The sequence below is a fragment of the Diaphorina citri genome, unplaced genomic scaffold (assembly GCF_000475195.1).
Source record: "Diaphorina citri unplaced genomic scaffold, Diaci psyllid genome assembly version 1.1 scaffold124, whole genome shotgun sequence".
In the NCBI taxonomy this organism is placed as follows: domain Eukaryota; kingdom Metazoa; phylum Arthropoda; class Insecta; order Hemiptera; family Psyllidae; genus Diaphorina; species Diaphorina citri.
This window is the reverse complement of record NW_007377561.1, coordinates 258,804-286,671: the sequence shown is the minus strand read 5'-3', so window position 1 is coordinate 286,671 and position 27,868 is coordinate 258,804. Positions and strand designations below refer to the sequence as shown.

The 27,868-nt window shown below is 41.0% G+C and overlaps 1 protein-coding gene and 1 pseudogene across 1 annotated transcript in view; both read right to left on the bottom strand.

Annotated features, from left to right (window-relative positions):
* LOC103524901 overlaps positions 1–3,765 on the bottom strand; it is a 29,330-nt pseudogene extending 25,565 nt beyond the window's left edge.
* Positions 3,766–6,472: 2,707 nt separating this feature from the next.
* The window catches only part of LOC103524900 (serine proteinase stubble), a 57,316-nt gene continuing 35,920 nt past the window's right edge, over positions 6,473–27,868 (bottom strand). The window contains exons 2-8 of the mRNA XM_008489944.2: positions 14,768–14,857; positions 13,889–14,363; positions 13,319–13,408; positions 12,244–12,681; positions 10,442–10,739; positions 9,930–10,055; positions 6,473–6,861 (exon numbers count right to left, since the gene is read on the bottom strand). Of these exons, the coding sequence (XP_008488166.2) occupies positions 6,703–6,861; positions 9,930–10,055; positions 10,442–10,739; positions 12,244–12,681; positions 13,319–13,408; positions 13,889–14,363; positions 14,768–14,846 (1,665 nt within the window). The 5' untranslated portion in view covers positions 14,847–14,857 and the 3' untranslated portion in view covers positions 6,473–6,702. The remainder of the gene's footprint in view (positions 6,862–9,929; positions 10,056–10,441; positions 10,740–12,243; positions 12,682–13,318; positions 13,409–13,888; positions 14,364–14,767; positions 14,858–27,868) is intronic.

Here is a 27,868-nt window from a genome sequence, read left to right as displayed (position 1 = left end):
AAGTAATAAATTATAATCGAGTAAAATCCCTCCTTATTTTTTGGGTGCAGGGTCAGTTACCAGATAATGCCTCTAGTACTCTTTGCTTTTCATAGAGAACCATATTCAAATAATGTACAAAGGTATAGTGGTAGTGAACACTGAGCAAGAAAAGTCCGCCTGGCCCGAAATTTGAACCCACAATCTCTTCATTAGGAGCCAACTGGTTGTTATGTCTCGTCATCTATACATGAGAAGCTCCCCATACCTCATCGGATCTGTGTCATTATTTACATAATTACTTCAATTTCTCTCGGTTTACGATGTTTAGCCAGATGAGAAAGATTATCCTTATCCTAGCGGGCATTGGGATGATGCAGTGCTTTATTAGTTTATCTCGACGGCCTAGCGCTTACAAGGGAGACGCGCTACCAACCAAGCTAACTAGCCTGGCTTTATCTGTAGAAAGAAACTCACTCGTCCACGCAGTGTCCAGCAGTGGCAATCCAGTTCTCATTGAGCAAGGCGCCTCCACACCTGTGCGTACTCGAGAACCCGAAGAACGACGTCCTCCGCACGGACACCTGCCATGGCCACTCGCCAAACTGAGCGTTCTGTCCGCCCACAATCCGTACCTCGTGTCTGTGTACCAGCGGAGCCTTGCCGCATGCTGTGAATGCAGAAACGGAGAGAAAACTCAAACCATCGGTATAGAAGGTAGTTACAGAAACGATTTATTTACAGTCAAGTGCTTAATTTCTTGTACAGATTCTCTCAGGAAACTAGGGAATGACAACTGTAGGTTTGTTAGATTTTATCCCTCTGATACGGCAAAAAAATGCTACAACATCAAAGTTTATTTTGTGCCGAAAAACGCTCCTACTGTGAAATGCCATACAGCGCAGCGATGGGCTGCAAAAGTCACAGTTGAAATAAAAGTGCTTGGAATCGTTATTATCACTTACCGTTCGTAAGTGTCAGCGATGGGCTGCAAAAGTCACAGTTGAAATAAAAGTGCTTGGAATCGTTATTATCACTTACCGTTCGTAAGTGTTAGAAGTGTTATTACTTACGAATGTCGCGTAGAAGAGCTATCACTTACGAATGTCGCGTAGAAGTGTTATCACTTACGAATGTCGCGTAGAAGAGCTATCACTTACGAATGTCGCGTAGAAGTGTTATCACTTACGAATGTCGCGCTTGTTGGATCATTTTGTGCCGAAAAACGCTCCTACTGTGAAATGCCATACAGCGCAGCGATGGGCTGCAAAAGTCACAGTTGAAATAAAAGTGCTTGCAATCGTTATCATCACTTACCGTTCGTAAGTGTTAGAAGTGTTATCACTTACGAATGTCGCGCTTGTTGGACGCCGAAAGTGTCGCGTTAGGTTTACTCGTGGTCGAGGTGGACAATGTGGGACTTCCCAGCAGATGAAGTGGTAACGACGCTGTAACTATGGTAACTATATCAGCAGGAGAGGAGGAGGGGGGAGGGGGCGAAGTGGTTGTGGTGGTGGTCGTGGTCGTGGTGGTGGTTGTGGTGGTACTCGTGTACCAAGGCTTCTTGTGAGGTTTGTTGGGTTTGAGGTTGGACGAGGGGCGGGGTCGGGTGACGAAAGGGAGGGGCGAGGTTGTATGCCAGGTGGGTTTCTGCGACCAGGAGGTCTCCATGTGAGACTCCACCTCGTTGTTGCTGTCAGAGCTCCAACTGGAAATTCAGAAAGAAAATTGTGAATGTTAGACAGTTTGGAGCGTTTGGCACATACAAGTTGTATTTTCCTTTCGGAATTTCCCCTCTTCTGAAGCTCGTTTCACCTCTTTTAATGTAGTAACGCCTGTACCAAACCATAGGAAATATACTTGTTTTCCTTTCGGAATTTCCCCTCTTCTGAAGCTCATTTCACCTCTTTTAATGTAGTAACGCCTGTACCAAACCATAGGAAATATACTTAGGAAATCCAAGATTTCGCCCCATAGGAATTGGTTCCGTTTCCGAAAGGCAAATACAACTAATAAATAAACTAACATTCTTTCTTTCTCATCCTGTATTTTGGTAATTTTGTGATCATGTAGGTGAAGTTACTCAAGTTAAAGTAAAAGTGAAAATTGCAATGTCGGCCGCCGTGCTTTGCGCGTCTCAGGTTCTCTCCCATCTTGACATGGATACCGCAATATGAGTACCTATATCCTCTATGAATATCTATACCCTCTATGAGAGTAGGAAATCCAAGATTTCGCCCCATAGGAATTGGTTCCGTTTCCGAAAGGCAAATACAACTAATAAATAAACTAACATTCTTTCTTTCTCGTCCTGTATTTTGGTAATTTTTTAAGGAGCACCTACTTCTGAATAAATAAGAATATACCTAGTCAGTAGATTTGTTCATTTTGTTTTCAAGGTGTTTACTGTCATTGTATATACCTAAGTGGTAATGCTACGGTCTTCTTCACTGAAGGGGGTTCTACCTCCACTCGTCGACAAGCTACCCGCCTCCTCACAACAACCTCACCCAGCCTAAGTGGGGCTAGAAAAAGACAGCAGAATGCGATTGCCCAAATGGTCACCCTCGTCGACAAGCTACCCGCCTCCTCACAACAACCTCACTCAGCCTAAATGGGGCTAGACAGCAGAATGCGATTGCCCAAATGGTCATCCAATCGCATTATCAACCATGTTCAACGTTGCTTAACGTTGCTTTCTGGGCCATAATATCAACGTCTCTCCCTCCCCCTTGTCAAGTAGGTATTAAAAAAATTGGCATTTCCGATGCATTGACTGAATTCTGATTCCTGTTTCCGCGCTTTAAAATGGGCGTGTCCTTAAAATTGGCCTCAAATGGTTTCTCAAACAGAAATCAAATAATTGGTACCTATACCCATGTACGAGTAGGTATGAGGGGGTTCTACCTCCACTCGTCGACAAGCTACCCGCCTCCTCACAACAACCTCACTCAGCCTAAATGGGGCTAGACAGCAGAATGCGATTGCCCAAATGGTCATTCAATCGCATTATCAACCATGTTCAACGTTGCTTAACGTTGCTTTCTGGGCCACTGGGAACTGGTGTTTTTACTTACAGGATTATAGATGGGTGGGTACTGCGCCATATTCCTGGCCTATTCTCAAACCACTGGAAGTATCTGGTACCTTTTCTCTGCTGTAATAATATGCTGGATTCAAAAACCTCTTATGAATTACAGGATTATAGATGGGTGGGTACTGCGCCATATTCCTGGCCTATTCTCAAACCACTGGAAGTATCTGGTACCTTTTCTCTGCTGTGATAATATGCTGGATTCAAAAACCTCTTATGATCTGATGCTGGATTCAAAAACTTTCACGTTACGTCACGTCAGTAAAACAAAACTAAAGTAGATATAGTAGATAACTAAAAGTTAGAAGAAAACTAAAGCAGATAACTAGTTAGTGTAGAAAAACGAGATAATTTTGTTAAAAAGTGTGGCAATAGGGGTTCTACCTCCATTCGTTGACAAGCTACCCGCCTCCTCACAACAACCTCACCCAGCCTAAATGGGGCTAGACAGCAGAATGCGATTGCCCAAATGGTCACCCAGTCGCATTATCAACCATGTTCAACGTTGCTTAACGTTGCTTTCTGGGCCACTGGGAACTGGTGTTTTTACTTACATGATTATAGATGGGTGGGTACTGCGCCATATTCCTGGCCTATTTTCAAACCACTGGAAGTATCTGGTAACTTTTCTCTGCTCTGATGCTGGATTCAAAAACCTTCACGTTACGTCAGTGAAACAAAACTAAGGTGGATAACTAGGTTGTATGCCAGGTGGGTTTCTGCGACCAGGAGGTCTCCATGTGAGACTCCACCTCGTTGTTGCTGTCAGAGCTCCAACTGGAAATGCAGAAAGAAAATGTTGAATATTAATTTGGGGCGTTTGGCACATACAATTTGCAGAGCTTGAAAGCAAGTGCTCATCATCTGGAGTAGCCAATTGTTTTTGGTCGAAACTGTTTGATTTAGTCCAACCATACAAGAGGTGTATTTTCTTTTAGTGGAACTTTCGGAACCAGAACGGATTCCGTTAGAGCGGCAATACAGGCGCCATTTCAGATTCCAAAAGGGAATTGGTTTCGGTTCCGACAGTTTCATAAAAGAAAAATACTTTCTACACTAGTAAAAGTCGATCCCCTCCTTCATGCTGTACAATCCAGTATAGATATAATATCAGTTATGTATTTTAGTTATTAGACATTTTTGCACATTCACTATAAAAAAAAAGTTTTAAAAAATAATAATAATAAAATAATAGGTAATTAAATTAGGTAACTAACATTATCTCTTTCTCATCCTGTATTTTGGTTTTATCATTGGTAATTTTGGCACATCCAGCACTAATAATATCAACGTCTCACGCGCTGCGCGCTTCTGGGGCTTCGCGCGGTTGTGCATGAAGTTGCGCTTCGCTCTCCTTTTTTTACGGTCGCGCTGCGCGCTCCCGGGGCTTCGCGGGGTTGAGCATAGGGTCGTGCTTTGCGCTCTCGGGGCTTTGCACGGTTGTGCATGCGGTCGCGCTTCGCGCTCCCTTGTTTTTTTTTAAGCTTTTTGGTTCTCCTGACAAAATTTGCACCACTACTTTCGTGTTCCTGGTAAAAAGACCTTTAATTTGATATATAGGTCGACCAGGTTTGGATAAGTCCTTCTAATCCTTCTATGGGGTCAGACTGACTGACAGACGACACCGAAGCGAATACAATATCCCGTCCACTATAACTTCTCTGGACAAAATTTGCACCACCACTTTCGTGTTCCTGGTAAAAAGACCTTTAATTTGATATATAGGTCGACCAGGTTTGTATAAGTCTTTCTATGGGGACTGACTGACAGACGACACCGAAGCTAATACAATAGCCCGTCCACTACCTTTTTTTATTACTATCGTAATAATAAAGGAAGGACGGGCTAAAAATTAAGTAGATAAGCAGATACGAGTATAAAAGTTTGAGCCGTGGTGATTACAAGATGTAGAATAGAATAGAATACCTAACCTAATCTACACTTTCTCGCAGTTAAACTTTAAACTAATAAATTAAGCAAACGTCCAGGTAAATTTACTTGTATGATATTTCATTTGGTATTACAAGTGGCATTCCCTCCAACAAAATCCTAAATACGGCCCTGGTAAGTAGAAAGGTCCATGATATGATATGATAGTCAATAGTCACGTTATTGATACATATGTAGCACATTTCAATGGTAACCTGGACACCACATATTAGATGATCACCAGATGATATTGAAAGTTATAGAGATGGTATGGTTTGGGCCGATTTTAGAGCAAGGCAAAGCCCGCGGTTTGATGGTTTGGGCCGATTTCAGAGCAAGACATAGCCCGCGGGTCGATTGCTAAATCAAGTGACCGTGTCCAAAACCCAAGGGACAAACTTGGAGATGCGCGTACAAACTCCGGGCAGGTTCGCTTCTGCGCAACCTATACCCCAGCTGATGATGCCGGCTAAGAAGTACCGACCGTCTTTGCCTTTCACTTGAAGTGGACCTCCGGAGTCACCCTGGGAATCAGAAGAGGAAATAAAATGGTTAAAGTTGATACCACGATCTAAGTTGAAGAGTCACGGGCGAAAATAAGTTAGTATAAGTGGCATTAAGGCTTGTTACTAGTTGGGAATTTCACTCTAGTCATTAGGAGGTGATCGTCAAGTCTTTATGTATGACACATACATATCTGATGAAACAATGTATCTTGAAAAAGCCTACAAGGCAGGAGCTCATGGGGAGTCAGAAAGCTGTAGTTCAAAGTTTTCCCATAGTATTGTAGGTAATCTTGTTCAGGACAGCCACACTACGTCACAGTGAAGGCAGTGTGGCTATCATGAACGAAATTACCTACAATACTATGGGGAAATGTTGAACTACATCTTTCTGACTCCTCGCGTGAGATCACGTGAGCTCACGTGACGTGATGGTAGCGTGTTTCTACCTTTAGGAACTTACCTATCAAAATAATAGATTGTTAGAGACTTATCTATCAAGATAATAGATTATTAGGGACTTACCCATCAAAATAATGGATTGTTAACGTGCGTCCAAACATAGTCGAGGCAGTGTGGACGGTTCAGTCGACATCGATCGTCGGCCGGTGACTATGTGTGGACACAAGAAAAAGAAGAAGACTTACCTATCAAAATAATGGATTGTTAGAGACTTACCTATGTACCTATGGATCAAAATAATGGTTTGTTCGAGACTCACCTATCAAGATTCAAGATAATGGATTGTTAGAAGTGCGTCCAAACAAAGTCCAGGCAAAGTGGACGGTTCAGTCGACATCGATCGTCGGCCGGTCGGCTATGTGTGGACACACCTTTAGAGACATGCCTATGAAAATAATGGAATGTTAGAGACTTACCTTCCTATAAATCAAGATTGTTTGGGACTTACCTATTAAAATAATGGATTGTTAAGGAGCGTCCCCTCCAACAAAATCCTAAATACGGCCCTGGTAAGTAGAAAGGTCCATGATATGATATGATAGTCAATAGTCACGTTATTGATACATAGCACATTTCAATGGTAACCTGGACACCACATATTAGATGATCACCAGATGATATTGAAAGTTACAGAGGTGGTATGGTTTGGGCCGATTTTAGAGCAAGGCAAAGCCCGCGGTTTGATGGTTTGGGCCGATTTCAGAGCAAGACAAAGCCCGCGGGTCGATTGCTAAATCAAGTGACCGTGTCCAAAACCCAAGGGACAAACTTGGAGATGCGCGTACAAACTCCGGGCAGGTTCGCTTCTGCGCAGCCTATACCCCAGCTGATGATGCCGGCTAAGAAGTACCGACCGTCTTTGCCTTTCACTTGAAGTGGACCTCCGGAGTCCCCCTGGGAAACAGAAGAGGAAATAAAATGGTTAAAGTTGATACCACGATCCAAGTTGAAGAGCCACGGGCGAAAATAAGTTAGTATGTATAGTTGTATAAGAAGAGGAAATAAAATGGTTAAAGTTGATACCACGATCCAAGTTGAAGAGCCACGGGCGAAAATAAGTTAGTATGTATAGTTGTATACCTACGCGAAGTCATAAACAAATGATAAAATTAATTAGAGACCAAAATTACGCTATTATAGCGTAATTTGGAAGGTTCAGTTTTTTGACTCTTTCTCTCATTCAACCTTTTCTTTAATAAGGGGAATTTTAGGCAGGAAGTGGCATTAAGGCTTGTTACTAGTTGGGAATTTCACTCTAGTCATTAGGAGGTGATCGTCAAGTCTTTATGTATGACACATACATAATTATCTGATGAAACAATGTATCTTGAAAAAGCCTACAAGGCAGGAGCTCATGGGTAGTCAGAAAGCTGTAGTTCAAAGTTTTCCCATAGTATTGTAGGATTTGTAGGTAATCTTGTTCAGGACAGCCACTCTACGTCACAGTGAGGGCAGTGTGGCTATCATGAACGAAATTACCTACAATACTATGGGGAAATGTTGAACTACATCTTTCTGACTCCTCGCGTGAGATCACGTGAGCTCACGTGACGTGATGGTAGCGTGTTTCTACCTTTAGGAACTTACCTATCAAAATAATAGATTGTTAGAGACTTATCTATCAAGATAATAGATTATTAGGGACTTACCCATCAAAATAATGGATTGTTAACGTGCGTCCAAACATAGTCGAGGCAGTGTGGACGGTTCAGTCGACATCGATCGTCGGCCGGTGACTATGTGTGGACACAAGAAAAAGAAGAAGACTTACCTATCAAAATAATGGATTGTTAGAGACTTACCTATGTACCTATGGATCAAAATAATGGTTTGTTCGAGACTCACCTATCAAGATTCAAGATAATGGATTGTTAGAAGTGCGTCCAAACAAAGTCCAGGCAAAGTGGACGGTTCAGTCGACATCGATCGTCGGCCGGTCGGCTATGTGTGGACACACCTTTAGAGACATGCCTATGAAAATAATGGAATGTTAGAGACTTACCTTCCTATAAATCAAGATTGTTTGGGACTTACCTATTAAAATAATGGATTGTTAAGGAGCGTCGATCGACGGCCAGTCGACTATAATATGTAGACACAGCTTTAGAGACTTACCTATCAAGATAATGAATTGTTAGAGACTTACCTATCAAGATAATGGATTGTTAGAGACTTACCTATCAAGATAATGACTAGACGATGAGGACGTAGGTTTGCTGGTATAATAGATGGAAGGTCTCAGAGTGAAGGAGGAGCTAGCTGGCGAAGTCTGCTCTTGACTAGAACTGGTTGTAGGAGGTTTGGTCCAACTTGTGTACACGTTGGTGTTGGACGAAGAAAAGAGCTGGTATCGGTTGGATTCCGTGCTCTGGTACCTGGGGGAGAAACGCCATGTGGTTTAATGGTAGGTATTTTATTTATTTATTTTTGATTTTTTGTATCATTCTTTCACAAGCACAATACGTAAACTTAGAGCTGAACCCTCCTCGATATACACGAAAAGCCCACTCCGAGGCTTTAGGTGTAGAGGCAGACAGGCCTAAAGGATGGGTTAATCTACTATGAAAATCTCCTCGTCTAAGACTTCAGCAGAATGATTGAAGTTTGTGTCGACTAAGGAGGATGTATCTTGAAAAAGCCTACAAGGCAGGAGCTCATGGGTAGTCAGAAAGCTGTAGTTCAAAGTTTTCCCATAGTATTGTAGGATTTGTGGTAATCTTGTTCAGGACAGCCACTCTACGTCACAGTGAGGGCAGTGTGGCTATCATGAACGAAATTACCTACAATATATACTATGGGAAAATGTTGAACTACATCTTTCTGAATCCTCGCGTGAGATCACGTGAGCCCACGTGACGTGATGGTAGTGTGTTTCTACTTTTAGGAACTTACCTATCAAAATAATGGATTGTTAGGGACTTATCTATTAAGATAATAGATTGTTAGAGACTTACCAACAAAATAATGAATTATTAAGGAGCGTCCAAACATAGTCGAGGCAGTATGGACGGGCGGTTCAGTCGACATCGATCGTCGGCCGGTCGAATATGTGTGGACACACCTTTAGAGACTTACCTATCAAAATAATGGATAGTTAAGGTGCGTCCATACATAGTCGAGGCAGTGTGGACGGTTCAGTCGTCATCGATCGTCGGCCGGTCGACTTTAGAGACATGCCTATGAAAATAATGGATTATTAGAGACTTACCTTCCTATGGATCAGAATTGTTTGGGACTTACCCATTAAAATAATGGATTGTTAAGGAGCGTCGATCGACGGCCAGACAACTATATGTAGACACATCAGCTTTAGAGACTTACCTATCAAGATAATGGATTGTTAGAGACTTACCTATCAAGATAATGACTAGACGATGAGGACGTAGGTTTGCTGGTATAATAGATGGAAGGTCTCAGAGTGAAGGAGGAGCTAGCTGGCGAAGTCTGCTCTTGACTAGAACTGGTTGTAGGAGGTTTGGTCCAACTTGTGTACACGTTGGTGTTGGACGAAGAAAAGAGCTGGTATCGGTTGGATTCCGTGCTCTGGTACCTGGGGGAGAAACGCCATGTGGTTTAATGGTAGGTATTTATTTTTTGTATCATTCTTTCACAAGCACAATACGTAAACTTAGAGCTGAATCCTCCTCGATATACACGAAAAGCCCACTCCGAGGCTTAGATGTAGAGGCAGACAGGCCTAAAGGATGGGTTAATCTACTATGAAAATCTCCTCGTCTAAAACTTCAGCAGAATGATTGAAGTTTGTGTCGACTAAGGAGGAAACAAGTTTTTAGGCAGGTACCCTCCCTCTTTAAAGTCCCCCAGCCAGACACTTTTTGGCATATATCCACTGATGATGTTTAATCTACCTCTCTACCTACTCTTCTTACTTACATCTTACAAACAAACGAAAGATGGAATTTTCGAGTTAAAACTTGGAGTTCACTTCGTTCGAACATTACCTGACACGAGTCGCGGCCTCCGTTGTCAAATCCGGCACACATGAAGATATCCGAGATGAACTCATATCTTCCCGCCCTCAGGAACATGCTCCGGCACTTCTCGTTGCTTACTATGGGAACTGTCACCTGAGGAAGTAATACGAGGGTGGGATTAACGTCTGTCGTCATATCATAATAAAATTATCATACCCCCAAAAAAAAGACGTAGTACAACATCGTATCTTGTAGAGTGAGTTCTACAGTTCTGTGAACTGTAAACCTCACTCAGACTCTTTTTCCCTAACTGAGACGAATGTAAATTCGAACTACCAGCAATGTGAAAAGCGGTCGAGTTAAAACGCAGACCTCACTATCTTCTTCTTCTCTTCTTCTTCTACTTTTACTGCGTTACCCTCCTTTATCCTACCTCTCCATACCCTCCTGTCTAATGCCTCCTCCGTTCTCCATCCCTTTTCTCTAAAGTCTTCCTCAACCTTATCTCTCACCTCACTATCGTTCGGTTAATAACTCACCTTCTGCAGCACAGGAGGCAAGGAGCCCCCCTCACTCAACCGCCCCCACCCCGTGACGGTAGCATTCTCCCCGATCAGCAAATCATCCGATCCAGGGAGACAGATAGGAACAATATTGGGAGCAAACTCTACCGGCGTTTCCAGGCGAACCAGGGCCAGATCGTATTCGTACGTGAAGAAGTTGTATTTGGGGTGAACCATCTTCTTCACCACACCTCGCTCCTGGTAGGGATAGGGCTCTTCCAGCTTGGAGAAGTCATACTCACCCACGCGGATTTTGATTTGTGACGTGAGCAAACTGAAAGGAAAAAGGCACACTGTTTTAAAAAATGACTTTAAAAAAAAGAGGTTTGACAGAGGGAACTGTAAGTGCTAGGGTTTTATCGTCCCGAAATTGAAGAGAGAAGGAAGACACGATGGAGAAAGCCAGCCGTTTCGAGAACGAACGTTATGCCATCAGAATAAAATCCGGCCCGGGTAAAATAAACCTGATTGTGCGGACTTTCTAGAGCTGCTGCAGGTGAATTTTAGAGAAACTGAAGAGGTTGAAATATACCAGTGAGGGTGCTACGAGGTTCCATCAAGGCCCGGGGATAGCAGCTTAACTCCAAACACAAAAAGCCCACTCCGAGGCTTGGGTGTGGGGGCGAACAGCCCTAAAGGATGGGTTAAGCTTCTAGGAATCTACGAATCTACGAAGGAGGAAACAAGTCCATGGCCTTTAGAACAAATAATTTTCTTGTGATATTTTTTTCAGCCTTTTTCCAATGGTGTAGGTTGGTAAAAAATGGAGATAATGTTGCTTCACTCTACTTTAGTGCTCAAATAGGACTGAAAAGGCCATATACCTTAGCAGTAATATTGAGGGTAATATTCCCTACTTAACTTGGGATTCGAACCCGCAATCTCCTGACTAATAGGGGAACCACTGAGCTGTCAAAGCAAGACTGTAGTTAGTGCAGCTTAAAAGTACAAAGCTTATAATCCTATAGACTCCGTTGGTGACAGAATCATCATGTGTACAGAATTTGTAATCAGCTCTTCAGTAATAAATTAGGTACCTATAACTTGCCGTGTATAATTTGCATAACTACCCAAGTCATTTATCAAGCCAGTTAGGTACGAAGAAATACAAGTTGATACCATTTGAATAGGTATCTGTAGTTCTCACGCCCATTGAAGAGATCAGAGGTAGGTAACCTCTGAGGTGAGAATTTGCATATTCAACAATCGGTGTCTTTTTATACCGAGCTGGGGAACAATATTGTGAAATTGTGCTCAAGATGAAGTTGTCTTGTCATTTGTTTGTTGTTGTTTATATTTTATTGTTAGTTTTGTTATATATAGTTATGTGTCGTTTCGCAAAGGGACTCGTCAAATTCTGGAGGCTTCTTGCATAACGGTGTCTTTTTATACCGAGCTGGGGAACAATATTGTGAAATTGTGCTCAAGATGAAGTTGTCTTGTCATTTGTTTGTTGTTGTTGTTGTTGTTTATTTATTGTTAGTTTTGTTATAGTTATGTTTATGTGTCGTTTCGCAAAGGGGCTCGTCAAATTCTGGAGGCTTCTTACATAGAATTAAATGGTTGGGATCAGGATGAGGTGAGTACTTATCTGATTAGATATCAATGTTTTAGTGCTGCTACCACATGAGCGTGGACCTCATTCGTTGAAATGTCACGTCTTGTAAGGGGGGCATTAATTTTATTACCTACCTACGTGATATCAACATAAATCTCTGTGCCGCATTCTGCTACCATCTCTCGTGCATCAGATTACTTGAGATTACTTTGTTACTCACCTATTCACACTCTCCGTGCTAAAGTCATCGACTTTCTCATTGTTGCTGTACACATTGACCGGTCTGCCAAGTGATTCTTTGAGCGGCTTCACATAAGGTCGCTGCGTTGTGTTCTTACTGGAAATGTCCTTGTGAGAGTAGTAGGACAGCATTGGTCTTGGCGTCTGCCGGTAAGGTTTGCTATACAGTATGGTCGTGGTAGGCGTAGGTTTCATAGAAGTTGTATGTTTGTGCACGGTAGGGGATGTTTTATGAGGGGTGGAAGGTTTCGTGTAGAGCAGTGTAGGGGAGGTTTTCTCCTGGGCGAGGGGAGAGATCTCGTTCTTGGTCACATTGTGGGAGCAGCAGCTACCGAACATGAACGTGTCCACGCACATACCCAAATGATGACCGTCCGTGTTGATACACTCCCAGACAAACATGCACCTCCCCTCCACACTGTTCACAGAGCAGGGCTTGGGGTTGATCTTGAGACCTGGCGACACAAGGAAGGATGTGAGAAAGTGTCCCCTAACACCAACTGACAGTATTAAGGGGGGAAATAGTTACCTATGTAGATCAGCATCAGCGTCGCCTAGCCTCTAGCTATATACCGGACTGGGGTAAGTATTGGCAAAAAATAAAGCAGTTAGTAGGTAATAGGTATCTACATGGGCACTCATCAAGTTTGTTTCAACTAAAGGAGTCTATTGTATGTACCTGGATAAATTCTCACTCGAGGTACTTACCTAACACCAACTGACAGTATTAAGGGGGGAAATAGTTACCTATGTAGATCAGCATCGGCGTCGCCTAGCCACTAGCTATACACCGGACTGGGGTAAGTATGGTAAAAAATAAAGCAGTACATGGGCACTCATCAAGTTTGGTTCAACTAAAGAAGTCTATTGTATGTACCTGTTTTTTATAAATTCTCACTCAAGGTACTTGGGTATGATTTCCACTACCTGAAATCCTCAATTGCTTAGGTATAATTTCCAATACATACCTACTTTTCTTTTTCAGGTTTATAACTTACCAATATACGAGTAAGTGCTATGCCTGATTGTATCAAGAGTTGGTAGGTATAACTTACTATTTCTCATTGAGGTAGGAGTGGATGGTACTATACAAAGTAACACATGAAGAGCGCCTGTCAGGATGATCCACACCATCCTGTGCTCCTCTGAAATCAGAAACAAAGTTAACACATTGTTAGACATAATCAACTCTTGACATCATATAAGAATAGAATAGAATAGAATATACGGTGTCTTTTTATACCGAGCTGGGGAACAATATTGTGAAATTGTGCTCAAGATGAAGTTGTCTTGTCATTTGTTTGTTGTTGTTGTTGTTGTTTATTTATTGTTAGTTTTGTTATAGTTATGTTTATGTGTCGTTTCGCAAAGGGGCTCGTCAAATTCTGGAGGCTTCTTACATAGAATTAAATGGTTGGGATCAGGATGAGGTGAGTACTTATCTGATTAGATATCAATGTTTTAGTGCTGCTACCACATGAGCGTGGACCTCATTCGTTGAAATGTCACGTCTTGTACGGGGGGCATTAATTTTATTACTTACGTGATATCAACATAAATCTCTGTGCCGCATTCTGCTACCATCTCTCGTGCATCAGATTACTTGAGATTACTTTGTTACTCACCTATTCACACTCTCCGTGCTAAAGTCATCGACTTTCTCATTGTTGCTGTACACATTGACCGGTCTGCCAAGTGATTCTTTGAGCGGCTTCACATAAGGTCGCTGCGTTGTGTTCTTACTGGAAATGTCCTTGTGAGAGTAGTAGGACAGCATTGGTCTTGGCGTCTGCCGGTAAGGTTTGCTATACAGTATGGTCGTGGTAGGCGTAGGTTTCATAGAAGTTGTATGTTTGTGCACGGTAGGGGATGTTTTATGAGGGGTGGAAGGTTTCGTGTAGAGCAGTGTAGGGGAGGTTTTCTCCTGGGCGAGGGGAGAGATCTCGTTCTTGGTCACATTGTGGGAGCAGCAGCTACCGAACATGAACGTGTCCACGCACATACCCAAATGATGACCGTCCGTGTTGATACACTCCCAGACAAACATGCACCTCCCCTCCACACTGTTCACAGAGCAGGGCTTGGGGTTGATCTTGAGACCTGGCGACACAAGGAAGGATGTGAGAAAGTGTCCCCTAACACCAACTGACAGTATTAAGGGGGGAAATAGTTACCTATGTAGATCAGCATCAGCGTCGCCTAGCCACTAGCTATACACCGGACTGGGGTAAGTATTGGTAAAAAATAAAGCAGTAGGTAGGTTATTAGGTATCTACATGGGCACTCATCAAGTTTGTTTCAATTAAAGGAGTCTATTGTATATACCTGGTTTTTATAAATTCTCACTCGAGGTACTTGGGTATGATTTCCAATACCTGAAATCCTCAAATGCTTAGGTATAATTTCCAATACTTTACCTACTTTTCTTTTTCAGGTTTATAACTTACTAATATACGAGTAAGTGCTTTGTCTGATTGTATCAAGAGTTGGTAGGTATAACTTACTATTTCTCATTGAGGTAGGAGTGGATGGTACTATACAAAGTAACACATGAAGAGCGCCTGTCAGGATGATCCACACCATCCTGTGCTCCTCTGAAATCAGAAACAAAGTTAACACATTGTTAGACATAATCAACTCTTGACATCATAAGAATAGAATAGAATAGATAATAGAATATACCCTGTTTATACTGCCGAAATGAGACTGAAAAGTCCCTTTACTCCCGCAGTCTAAACAAGGTCTTGTGTATTTGGTACAGAATAAATTGAAAGTAAAACACCCTGTAGCTCATATATCAACTTGAACTTCAAGTATTGAAGAAGAATTCATACATGTACGTGGGTAACATAATACAACATTCTGGACTCGAGTGATCATGTAGGTGAAGTTACTCAAGTTAAAGTAAAAGTGAAAATTGCAATGTCGGCCGCCGTGCTTTGCGCGTCTCAGGTTCTCTCCCATCTTGACATGGATACCGCAATATGAGTACCTATATCCTCTATGAATATCTATACCCTCTATGAGAGTACCTCTATGAAGAGAGAATTCGCAGTCTGTTGCTGTTGATAACCTATAATTATCATTTTTTTCCTTGTGGATTGTCTTTCAAGTTGCAATAGGAGGACCTCTAACCTCTGAGTTTGGTCAAAACTTCATACTTTGGGAATTGATGAGGAGGAAGGAGTGTCGATGTGTTGAGCTTCTTTCAAACGGCCCCTCTAGGGGGCAAAGGGGGTGTCCTTATGGGTACAGTCTGGGATCACCGACATTCCATCTTACAATTTTGCAAAAAAAGAAACCTCACAACCAATTGTTAAGCCTTACTGACCTAGTTATGATTCTGAATACCAGCATTTCCTATTTAAGCTTTGGATCAAGAACAGAAGTAATAAATTATAATCGAGTAAAATCCCTCCTTATTTTTTGGGTGCAGGGTCAATTACCAGATAATGCCTCTAGTACTCTTTGCTTTTCATAGAGAACCATATTCAAATAATGTACAAAGGTATAGTGTGAGCAAGATAAGTCCGCCTGGCCCGAAATTTGAACCCCCAATCTCTTCATTAGGAGCCAACTGGTTGTTATGTCTCGTCATCTATACATGAGAAGCTCCCTATACCTCATCGGATCTGTGTCATTATTTACATAATTACTTCAATTTCTCTCGGTTTACGATCTTTAGCCAGATGAGAAAGATTATCCTTATCCTAGCGGGCATTGGGATGATGCAGTGCTTTATTAGTTTATCTCAACATGTGCAGTGAGTCAACAATTTCGCCCAGTATTAAGTGACTTACTCAAAGAACCGGGTGGTGCAAAGTTAAGAACCAAAGAAAAAGAGATGCCAGCCTAGTTAGCTTGGAGGGTACCGTGTCTCCCTTGTAAGCGCTGGTCGCGGGTTCGACTCCCGCCCGGGGAGGATTTTGTCCGAAACATAGCTGGTATAAGGTTAGCTGGCTTTCTTCTATTTCTATCTGTCTTCACTTTGGGTAATATAGCTGTCGTAATCTCACCATTTTCTTTCTTTCTACTCCCGATTGTTAGCCTTTTCCTCGTATTCTCTACTACGTTTTCTGCTTTTTGTACTTCCTATTCTTCCATTACCCACTGACTTCTATTTTTTCTAATTATTTTCAAGACCTAATACATCACTAGATCCATATGACAGGGTCCTGCTCCGTTACACCAGGCTTGAAAACGCTAAATCACTTTCTAAACTAATGAATTCAAAGTCAAACGGTTAACATTGCTCGATTACCTACTTACACGTCCTATACCTACATTAAATTTAAAATCTAGTCGACAAAAAGCCTACAATCCACAATCCTTGACTCCTCATGTCCTTGTACGAATAATTCACACTGGACACATTGGTGATGCCTTTGGAAAGTGGCCAATGCAATTATAACGCACTGTAATGTATGCTATCAGTACCCAGTCCCTCTAATAGAATCGAGATAACGGCCTGCCTCTTTATCTGATTGTGAAGAAAATCAAATTTTCTACATAGATTTCTACTGATAGACAGTGGATAGGTGACTACTTATGTACCTAATTACCTATACAGAAGGAATGTAGGAAAATGACAACTACATAGGTATACCTACCAAATTAGACATGGATTCTTGAATCCAGGATCCAAATTTTTATTTGGAAACCAACTTTTATCTACTGGTATGGGGCTACCAACCAAGCTAACTAGGCTGGTCCGGTTCTTGAGTCCCACTCATATCCTCATAAATGAACTAAAGAATAAACTCAAAAAACGCGAAGATTTACTATCTAGGTTATTTATTTGTGTTGTTCTTCGTGGCTATCGGCCTGGTAAGAGTACGGGATATTAGATATTACGTATCCGGTCTCTTTTAACAGCTTGTATCTACTCTACGGCTGTCGGGCGTGGTGTTCCAAAAATGTATCGACCAAGCAATACGGTGCGCGCGGAGAAGCCCGGTAAGTTAACATCTTGTGAAGGCTTCGCCTTAGTACTACCTTACCCAGGGATAGGCCCTCTGTACCAGAAGCTAACAGCAGCCAATTAAATCATTCAAATCGTATATTGTTTGTAGGTTTATTGACCAACTCTATCAGCGAATTTAGTGCGTTCCCTTTAAATCCGGTAAACCCCACTCTTGCGTTCAACATGAAAGCCGATTTTTAATACAGTAAAAAATGAACAGAACCCGCTACAAAAACTCTACGAGTCCTTAGCATAAAACAAAATTGCAAAATCATTAGGTGGGGGGACTGATTAAACGTCACATGTTACCAGCTAGTTTAGTTAGATATGGTAGTGCGGTCTACCCTGAATGAAGGTATCGAGGCCGCGTCGATTCGACCGGCCACGGGCGGGATTTTTCCCTAGTGGATGATGTTCGTTTCTCGAACGGGCTCGGCTTTTGTCATCCTTCCCTGTCTCCTTCTCTCTTCGATTTTCGGGAGAAAAAGGCCAAAAAAATTGCGATTCCCCCCTTAAAAACTTTAAAAAAAAAAAAAAAAAAAAAAAAAAAAAACGTCACTGTACAACTGCTACCTAATGCTTTTAGAGACGGGGATTTTAACCTAAATTTGGTGACAAGCCACCCGCCTGCATGCTCACACAACCTCGCCCATCCTAAGTAGGACCGGAAAAATCCAGGCCAGAATGCCTAGATTGTCATCCATCTGGATATCAAATTATGTGCAACGTATCTTAACTTCGTTGACTTAGAGGAATTGATGTATTAAACGTGCTATCGCCGCTGACGGCAGAAATCACCATGTGAGGCCTGGTTAGCTTGGAGGGTAGTGCGTCTGCCTTGTAAGTAGTACTTAGATTTCGACTCCATCAAACTTGGCTTATGAGTATAAATACTAGGTTGTGGGTTTGATTCCCGCCCGGGACGGATTTTATGCTAAACTGATAAGGGTTGTTCTTGGAAGTTCCGAGTCGGAACGGCTTCTCTCTTCGCTTTCGAGACGTAAAGATAAAGACCTTAGCACTTAAAGTTCCCTCTATCAAACCTCCTAAGGGTTTGAGAACCACTGGTCGTATAATAAAGTATCTTGTACAATAAAGTATCTTGTAACCTCTAACACTGCCTCCCACGCTCTTTCATCTGACACCGATCTCCTTTTTGGGATGAAAATAAAACTAAAAAGCCAATATTTACGATCCTTGTTGATATTTCGCACGATCTACCTTGTTGATACCCCTGCAGTGCGAACACCGAATATCACACGTTTCTGAGACTCCCAATGACATTCATGAAATTAAAGAGGTCAGTATTATTAAAGTGTGCTAAAATTTATTATTTTGTTTTTATAATGTTGGAACACCAAATGTCTCTTTTAGGGAATATCGGATGGACATGACGACTTGTGCAAAGTACCCACTGCCACTGCCCATTGCTCTGTGCCATTCATTGTGGTAATTTCCTCTCTTGGTAAAAAGTTTAAGAAATCCTGATAAGAGTAACATCAGAGATTTAAATTTCCCTTTGATGACTACGGTTTATGGGATGGAATCATATATCATATCAGCCCATCTTCTGATGAAGTCCGCACATAATTATATAGAAGCGTTTACCGTTTAATTGAATTTAATTACCTACATTATGTAAAGTTACTTTGCAGAGTTAATACAAGCTGGAACCTTCTCGTCGGGTCTCTAACCCATGAGAGTCCAGGCCTACATTAAAGTCACACCAAACTTGACCAAACCCTTCTCTCTTTTTCGCCAATATCTCAATCGCTCCACGTCAGAGTGCTCCGAGAATGCGTCTATTAGTTAGAAAACAAAATTTCCTACTATTTTCACTATTTTTTGACATGTTTACTCAGTACCGGTCCGGAGTTAGAAGCGGTCAAATTTCAGCAAGATTCAATCCGGGAAAAAAAGTTCGGCTCTTACGGGCTAAAGTAAGCTATCACTCAAGACTCTCCAGGTGGGGCGGCCTCTTCAATAAACTGGTCACCTGTTTGCTGATGATATAGCATCGCATGCTCTCATTAAAATATAATGATGAGCCTGAGTCAGCCTTTACCAAGTCAGGTCAGGTCCATGATAGTGAAATAATGAGGCTTATAACTCATAGGTTTTATTTTGTTTTGAGGTTCTTATGGTAATCAGGCGGGATGCACATGGAATAAGAACTCGTGAGGGCTTTACGAAAATTAAAGAAAGCTTTAGGCCTGCCGCACATGAAAATGATCATCTCTCAGAATATAGGATAACGCGACTCCGTATGAGAGGTCTGTATCATTTTCACAGGTTTGAATTTTCAGGCCGAAAATTAAAGAAAGCTTTAGGCCTGCCGCACATGAAAATGATCATCTCTCAGAATATAGGATAACGCGACTCCGTATGAGAGGTCTTTATCATTTTCACAGGTTTGAATTTTCAGGTGGCATCGCGCAACTCCGCGCTAAGCTGCGCTACTACGATTCCAAGGTGCTGCAACCGGAGCGGAGAAGTTATTTGGTACCTTCTTGAGTTTCAAAGTGGCCGGTGTTTTGGCTCCTGAGTCGTGACTGAATCTAGGCGCACGGCAGTGCGCCAGGCCAAGTTCCGGCCTGAGCACGCCAGTTAATATCTACTTGTAATATTTTGGTGGATGTTCCAAATTTCTCTTGTAGGTAATCTAATCCATTTTTAGTGGATGTGTCCCATTTCTCATAGATGTTTGACGCAATCGTTTTGATGGATCCTTTCGGAATTAATGGCAAAATTATGTAAATGTTTTTATAGGGCTAAACCCGCTGAACTGTACAGAAGTGCTGGCAACCTAAACGCTTCATCAGAAGATTCAGCTCGCAGAATTGTCTCTCCAAGACTATTTCGTTTTGGTGGATGTTCCAAATTTCTCTTGTAGGTAATCTAATCCATTTTTAGTGGATGTGTCCCATTTCTCATAGATGTTTGACGCAATTGTTTTGATGGATCCTTTCGGAATTAATGGCAAAATTATGTACATGTTTTTATAGGGCTGAACCCGCTGAACTGTACAGAAGTGCTGGCAACCTAAACGCTTCAGCAGAAGATTCAGCTCGCAGAATTTGTCTCTCCAAGACTATTTCAGTACGAAAACATTTGAGTGCCATTCCCGAGGCGTACCAGCCTAATTGGTTGTATGAATCCTTTCTCGTTTGATGTGCATCTCAGGATTATGCAGGATCATCTGAATCTAAATATTATTGAAGTATTGCCAGAGAAAGTAATGCAGTTCTTATTATGATCCATGGGAGATCCAAATGTAATTGGCTTGTGAAAACGGTTTAGACTTTAGACTCCAAATTATTAACGTTCGTCTAAATATTATTGAAGTATTGCCAGAGAAAGTAATGCAGTTCTTATTATGATCCATGGGAGATCCAAATGTAATTGGCTTGTGAAAAGGGTTTCGACTTTAGACTCCAAATTGTTAACGTTCATGCCAAATATAGGTCACTTTTATGGGAACCCCCATTTTTTATTTAATTTTTGGAATCAGCATAAAATTTTAATTGAAAAAATGTATTCTCTCGAAAAAATTTGCTCTACAAAAATTTGCACAAATCGCGATTTTCTATTATTGAAGTATTGCCAGAGAAAGTAATGCAGTTCTTATTATGATCCATGGGAGATCCAAATGTAATTGGCTTGTGAAAACGGTTTCGACTTTAGACTCCAAATTGTTAACTACCTCCGTATTTACTTTCCTAATCCCTCCTGTTGACTTTAGACTTATAGGTAAATTATGTACCCAAGTCCTAGATATACAATATATGCACATTATTTTTATTCAGGAGCTTATAGGTACCTACTGTGTATGACTGAATTGAAGATTTTCGCTGAAGCTGTATCTCCTTGTTTTAGTCCTTTCTCTGGTCCTCGCTATGAGAATGTTGTTGACGGCTTACCCTAGGATTCAGTTTCGAATCTTTCGATCCTGAAGGCTCTAGGAATCTAGGCTGTCACGCCAGCAGGTTTTCATAATTCCATGTCCAGATTTACCAATTTGATCTGGTGAATCCACAATCCAGAGAATCCAGTCGTCGCGCCGCGGTAAAGAATTAGAGAGTTTGTCTTTTGTTGACCTCTCTGGACTATGGTGCTGTGGTTGAAGTACACATTCTGGTGCAATTATTTCCTGGCTATGCCAATACCCCAAGCTTATTATAACCGATAATCATATAAATAATTAATTGACTTCACAGACTGAAAAGTCCCTTTACTCCCGCAGTCTAAACAAGGTCTTATATATTTCATAGGTAAAGTTTACAAATAAGTATACAGGGTGGTTCGTGATCAACGTTCAATACCTCCGTATTTACTTTCCTAATCCCTCCTGTTGACTTTAGACTTATAGGTAAATTATGTACCCAAGTCCTAGATATATATATGCACATTATTTTTATTCAGGTGCTTATAGGTACCTACTGTGTATGACTGAATTGAAGATTTTCGCTGAAGCTGTATCTCCTTGTTTTAGTCCTTTCTCTAATTTGAACATTGGTCCTCGCTATGAGAATGTTGTTGACGGCTTACCCTAGGATTCAGTTTCGAATCTTTCGATCCTCAAGGCTCTAGGAATCTAGGCTCTCACGCCAGCAGGTTTTCATAATTCCATGTCCAGATTTACCGATTTGATCTGGTGAATCCACAATCCAGAGAGAGTTTGTCTTTTGCTGACCTCTCTGGAATTGAAGATTTTCGCTGAAGCTGTATCTCCTTGTTTTAGTCCTTTCTCTAATTTGAACATTGGTCCTCGCTATGAGAATGTTGTTGACTGCTTACCCTAGGATTCAGTTTCGAATCTTTCGATCCTGAAGGCTCTAGGAATCTAGGCTGTCAGGCTGTCACGCCAGCAGGTTTTCATAATTCAATGTCCAGATTTACCAATTTGATCTGGTGAATCCACAATCCAGTCGTCGCGCCGCGGTAAAGAATTAGAGAGTTTGTCTTTTGTTGACCTCTCTGGACTATATGGTGCTGTGGTTGAAGTACACATTCTGGTGCAATTATATCCTGGCTATGCCAATACCCCATGCTTATTATAACCGATAATCATATAAATAATTTAATGACTTCACAAAGCCAATGTCACGGGGAAAGTTATTGGCATTACAGAAGTGTGCTTGCAGTCTCTCGCTAGGTCATACAGGATTGACTATACCGTGACCTTCACATGCGAAGGAGGTCATATTGTCACAGTTGGATGTAAAGAGACCCGCCGCAAGTCACAGCAAAGGTCAGGGGGTCTCAATATAATGTATCACAGCCAAGTGTACACAATATACAGGGAGTAACGAAAATATGTTGGTAATTTTGTGTTCAATCAATTTATAGTTTATACTCGAGTGTAAAAGAGTTTTTTCTTTTTCGTACACAAAAAAGGCACTTTGAGAATTAGAATTAGGGGTAAACAGCCCTAAAATTTTGGTTAAGCTTATACGAAATGAGTTTTTTCATGAAAGTCCTGAGATGTCTGATTTTCACAAGACTTCCAGAGGCATAGTGAGACTTTGTATCTGGGTATGCAATCCTGGTGTGACATGCATTTGTTGATAGAGGACCTTCACAAAGTTCTTGAGACATCAATCAAGATGCATTTGTTGCTTCAATGTAGGTACGTAAAACCATAGAACGATTTTCCTGTAGGCATGTGATGTTCTTCAATCCAATCGTCTCCATCTCCCACCCTGTCTGTACAATGTATCACAGAAAGGATCAGATATTTATGTGCGACCTAAAGTCTCGAGTTCTTATTACTTGGACACATCGAGCTTGCATGCTGCAATGTTGCATGCTCATCTGGAATCTGGAGATCTTGATGACACTCGGGTCATACGGGAGGTCATTGTGATACCAATCTTCCGATAATGTCACCAAGATACCATAAATTTTATAATTTTATTGATAGTGGTACGGAAATGTATGGAAATGCAAGGAAATGCCACTCATTACCTACTGGTGAATCACAGATGATTCTTTAAAAATCTAGGCAGTTAGACATCAACAAATTCACCTAAATACTTAATTACGTACCTATATTTTTATACCCAAGAATTTTTAGAGCTACCTACTTTTGACCATATTTCAGAGGGCTTCGACTTTTGTAAAACCAGATGTAATAGGTATAGAATTTGTAGAAGTCATCAAAGCACTGATCTAACATTTTACCGTGAAAATTTGGAATGAAGTTTTCGGGAGATAATGTACCTAGAATCTACGTAAAATAAAAGTATTCATATACCACGGCAAGTGCTTCATCTGAGCACTACAAGTAGCTGATACCCGATAGCTACCAGAACCAGAGACCAGACTAATGTGGGCGAAGACATCTGAACCAATACTTTACTCTAGACACAACATGGTCTAGATTTACATGTTGCTTTGACTTTCAAGCTTCTCATCTGCTGAGGGTATTATGGCTCCTTATACTTTACAATTTTAGTTATATTATATCTACAAGGTGGACCAAGAAACAGGGATTTTCCACTAAAAGTGCCCCGTTCCATTTTTTCCCCCCATGAGCAAGTCTTTCATTCGAAATTCTCATGAGATCATAATATTTGATTGTCTTTCAGGTTTAATAGAGAGAACTGCAACAGCAGAGGTACCTATTACCGTTCCGAAATCGAAGAGAGAGAGAGAGAGAGAGAGAGAGAGAGGACAGCACAGGATGGAAGACAGTAACCTGTTTCAAGAACGAACCTTAGGAATCTGTTTAAAAAAGACAATTAAAATGTGTGATATTCTGATGGTAGGTAATTTTCCAAACAAAAACTGCCCATTATGCTTGGACTACCCAGTATATTTCACACACTTCTAATTTACTATTCTGTTTTCTGATACGTTCCTATAGTTCCTATACTTCTATTTCTAATGGTTTCGGCTCGAGCTTGAAGCTCATGGTGACTAATTGACTGCCCATTGTGTTTTTGGGGAGTGATTCTCAACGTTTCTTGGCCTGTTGCACCAAACCTCGCACCTCACCTCATAGTCCTTGTAGTCCTTGTACCACACTACCACAGGCTCACTACAGACCACAGGACCGTATAGGTAAAACCATTGATGACTAGCTGGGAGTTTTTTAGCCACTTTTACAAAATCGTGCTTTATAGCTCTTCAACTACATAGCTCTTTACCTTGTGTTTCGGTATGGGGCGGAGAGAGGGATATTTTCGGGGACTAAACCCGGTTCCCTGGAATGCAGTCCCTTGGCTTGGGTTTGATGGTTTCTTGAAAAAATGACCTTGTACTTTGCACTTCTTTGTACTCAGCCTTCTTTCTGCTCGAGAATTTGACAAACAGCTAATGGATTACCAACGAGGAGATCCTCTGAAAGAAGGGCCATTTTCCATACTGATATTACTGGGTTTTTCTATTGAAAAAATGTCCTCCTTTCTTAGACCTCCTTGAATGGGGAGATGCTTATGTGTATGGCACAAGCCCATAATTCGCTGGACACTGAGTGATCTCAAGTATTTCAAACTTGGGATCTCCCAGGAGAAATCATACCCAGATCAGACAGATACTTATCATCAGTACAAATGGTATCCTAAGATTATTATCAATACACTGTATGTCTATACTAATGCTGTAGGTATGCTATTTTCAGGCAAGAAGTATTAAAAATATTTGACATTCTATATTACACTCATATGATTTTTAAGAAGAAGAAGAAGAAGAAGAAGAAGAAGAAGAAGAAGAAGAAGAAGAAGAAGAAGAAGAAGAAGAAGAAGAAGTTATTTAGATATTAAACAACAACAGCTTGTTAAAAGTTATACATCTTGTTTCGTTTGGTCAAATAAGAATAGTGAAATATGTACGCATACAGTGGAACCTCGATATAACGAAGTCCAAGGGAAATGCCCAAAATTTCATTACATGTAGGTTTAATATCTATTTTACAACAATCTTTTGTTTTTTTTTGCACTCTAATAAAAAAAATATCTATTTTTCGTTATATCGAGGTTTCACTGTACCTAAGTGTACGTATCCACACACTATCCCATGTGACACACACATTAGTAGGTTTGTCCGTTTGTCACATTGTCATTTGGATTGCGGGCACCAGGAGAGTTTTCTCTATTTGTCAACCATTTAACAATTTGGCATGACTGTCCGTATAATTGGCATGTAGGACATGGGACGTGACCTTGACAGAAAAGCGAAATGTCCTCGGACCATCATCGAAATGGCAGTCTATAATGGGAACAGTCAGGGCCGTACACCAGCCCAAGGCTAAAAACAGGGTAGAGGGGAGAGAAAAGATCATCGAGATTTTCGCCCTCAGCTCAATGCGGTTTGAACGTCCCTCCGTCGTCCCTTCCCTCCATAGGAAATCCGAGATGGCGTCATGGCGCGCCATCGGAATCCGTTCCGTTTCCAAAAGGAAAATACAACTTGGGTATTAGTCTATTTTACTTTCTTCTGGTTCTAGAATAGAATATACCCTGTTTAGTGTTTACACTGCTAGAATGAGACTGAAAAGTCCCTTTACTCCCGCAGTCTAAACAAGGTCCCATGTATTTGGTACAAAATAGGTGCAATTTTTTATAAATAATGAAAACCTTGCTTAAATTCTAAAAAAAGAAAAAAAAATACAACTCTAGGCCCTCTTCAGGAGCCTACGGAAAATGAGGCCGGATGTTGTTGTTGTTAGCGGCTTTAGCTTTCGCCGAGTGGCAATAGCAGAATAAAGAAACGGTATCTTTTTGGAATCTTTATGAAGCCGGATGAACTCCCTATAAACAGACCTGAGAACAGTTAGTTTTCCTATAACTATACGAATCTGAAGACTTGAAGACTTGTCTCTCAGTTCCCTAAATAGGTAAATAGTTTAGGTACCTCTACGTTATGTTATGTACTCGTATTAAGGTTTTTTTTTTCATACCTAGTCTCCAATAGCTAATATAGGTATTACCTTAACATACTCTTTCAGGTAAGTGCTCGCTCTGTTTTCACTTTTATTTCATTTGTCTGATCCTTGCCTAGAACTCGTATAATTGTTTCTAAACAATTATCAAGGCACTCATTCACTCACCAAGATATGGACTACGGTCCAGTAAGAAATCATAAAGATATGGACTAGTTACTAGTATGAAACTTTACTAGCAGGTTTTGCTTAGGACTAGCTTTTAGCAGGGTGTGCCACTTTTATTTCATTTGTCTGATCCTTGCCTAGAACTCGTATAATTGTTTCTAAACAATTATCAAGGCACTCATTCACTCACCAAGATGTGGACTTCGGTCCAGTAAGAAATCATAAAGATATAGACCAGTATGAAACTTTACTAGCAGGTTTTGCCTAGGACTAGCTTTTAGCAAGGTGTGTGATCATGTTCTAAAAGTTAACTGGTGTTATCAAGTTCAAGATAGGAGATAGGGCACGTTCCGTCGTTGTTATCAACGTTTGTGAGGCTTTGGCAGGTGTGTCCAACTGTCCAGTAATGGACCTATTTAACCTCAGTGATGTAGTGGATAACGCGGAGTACTTCATATTCTCCCCGAGAACTGTAGGTTGATGGTTCGAGTCCAAGTCAAGTGATGTAATTTAGCGAGTTATGAATTAACGACGTTTGTGACAAGAATTCAAAAACACAGTCTGACAATCAACATTCCTCTTAAAAGTCCTCAAAGCTAGTATCAACCACCAGAAAACCATCACTCTCATCAACTTCTGCCCACTGTCAGTCATCTTTCTAACCCATGTTGATTTTGTTGGAGGAACGAACGGCAATTAATATCAGCTGATCTAGTAGGGCAAAGCTCTCTTTCGTCATCAGTGAGAGGTTTTGGCTACCAATCACGCCAACACGCCATACCACAAACTTCAACCAAGAGATAGAACGTACGACACATGGATTGACTTCATATAGCCAACATTCTAATAGATAAGTTCAGTAGGTTTGTAGTCGAACTAACGTCCTGGTAAATAAAATAAATGTGTAGAAAGTAAACATGTGAGATGTGTACATAGCTCATCTGTTCATAATGGTAAATCTAAATTGGTTAGAGTCTCACTTTATGATGTCCAATTCCCTCGGGACAAAAGTCTTTAGGGTGTTTTTTTTATTTTCTATTTCTTTTCAAATACCTACGTATTCTGCAAATGTAATAGAAAGTCGTGTGATGTTCACACCAGATTTTTTAGCTCAGATTTCTCATTTCTTAAATCTAATCTGGGCGATATTTTCGCATATCTTGCATTCACACTGGTAGATCTTTATTTTTATTGCATACCTGGAGCAAGACATTAAATAAATAATGGTCCAGGTGGTAAGAATGTAATAAAGATCAGCTATATTTACATGAATAAATCATAATTAACTACCCAAAGCTACCTATTCAAATATAGAGACCTATACCTTCACGAACATATACTACCTACACGATGTAAATAGATATGAACACAAGTACAGCTATAAAGCTCAAAAGTAAATAAGAACTTATACCACCTTTTTATACCGATGTTAAAACCATGTAGCTGCTCGTAGGTACCTATGTACTTAATAGATTTTAATAGCCCTAAAATGGACCATTAAAATCACTTCGCTGAAATATTTCAGATGTTGTTCATGACACCACATGTGAAGTTCAGCAATAAAATTCGGACTTAATCACCATCTTGTCA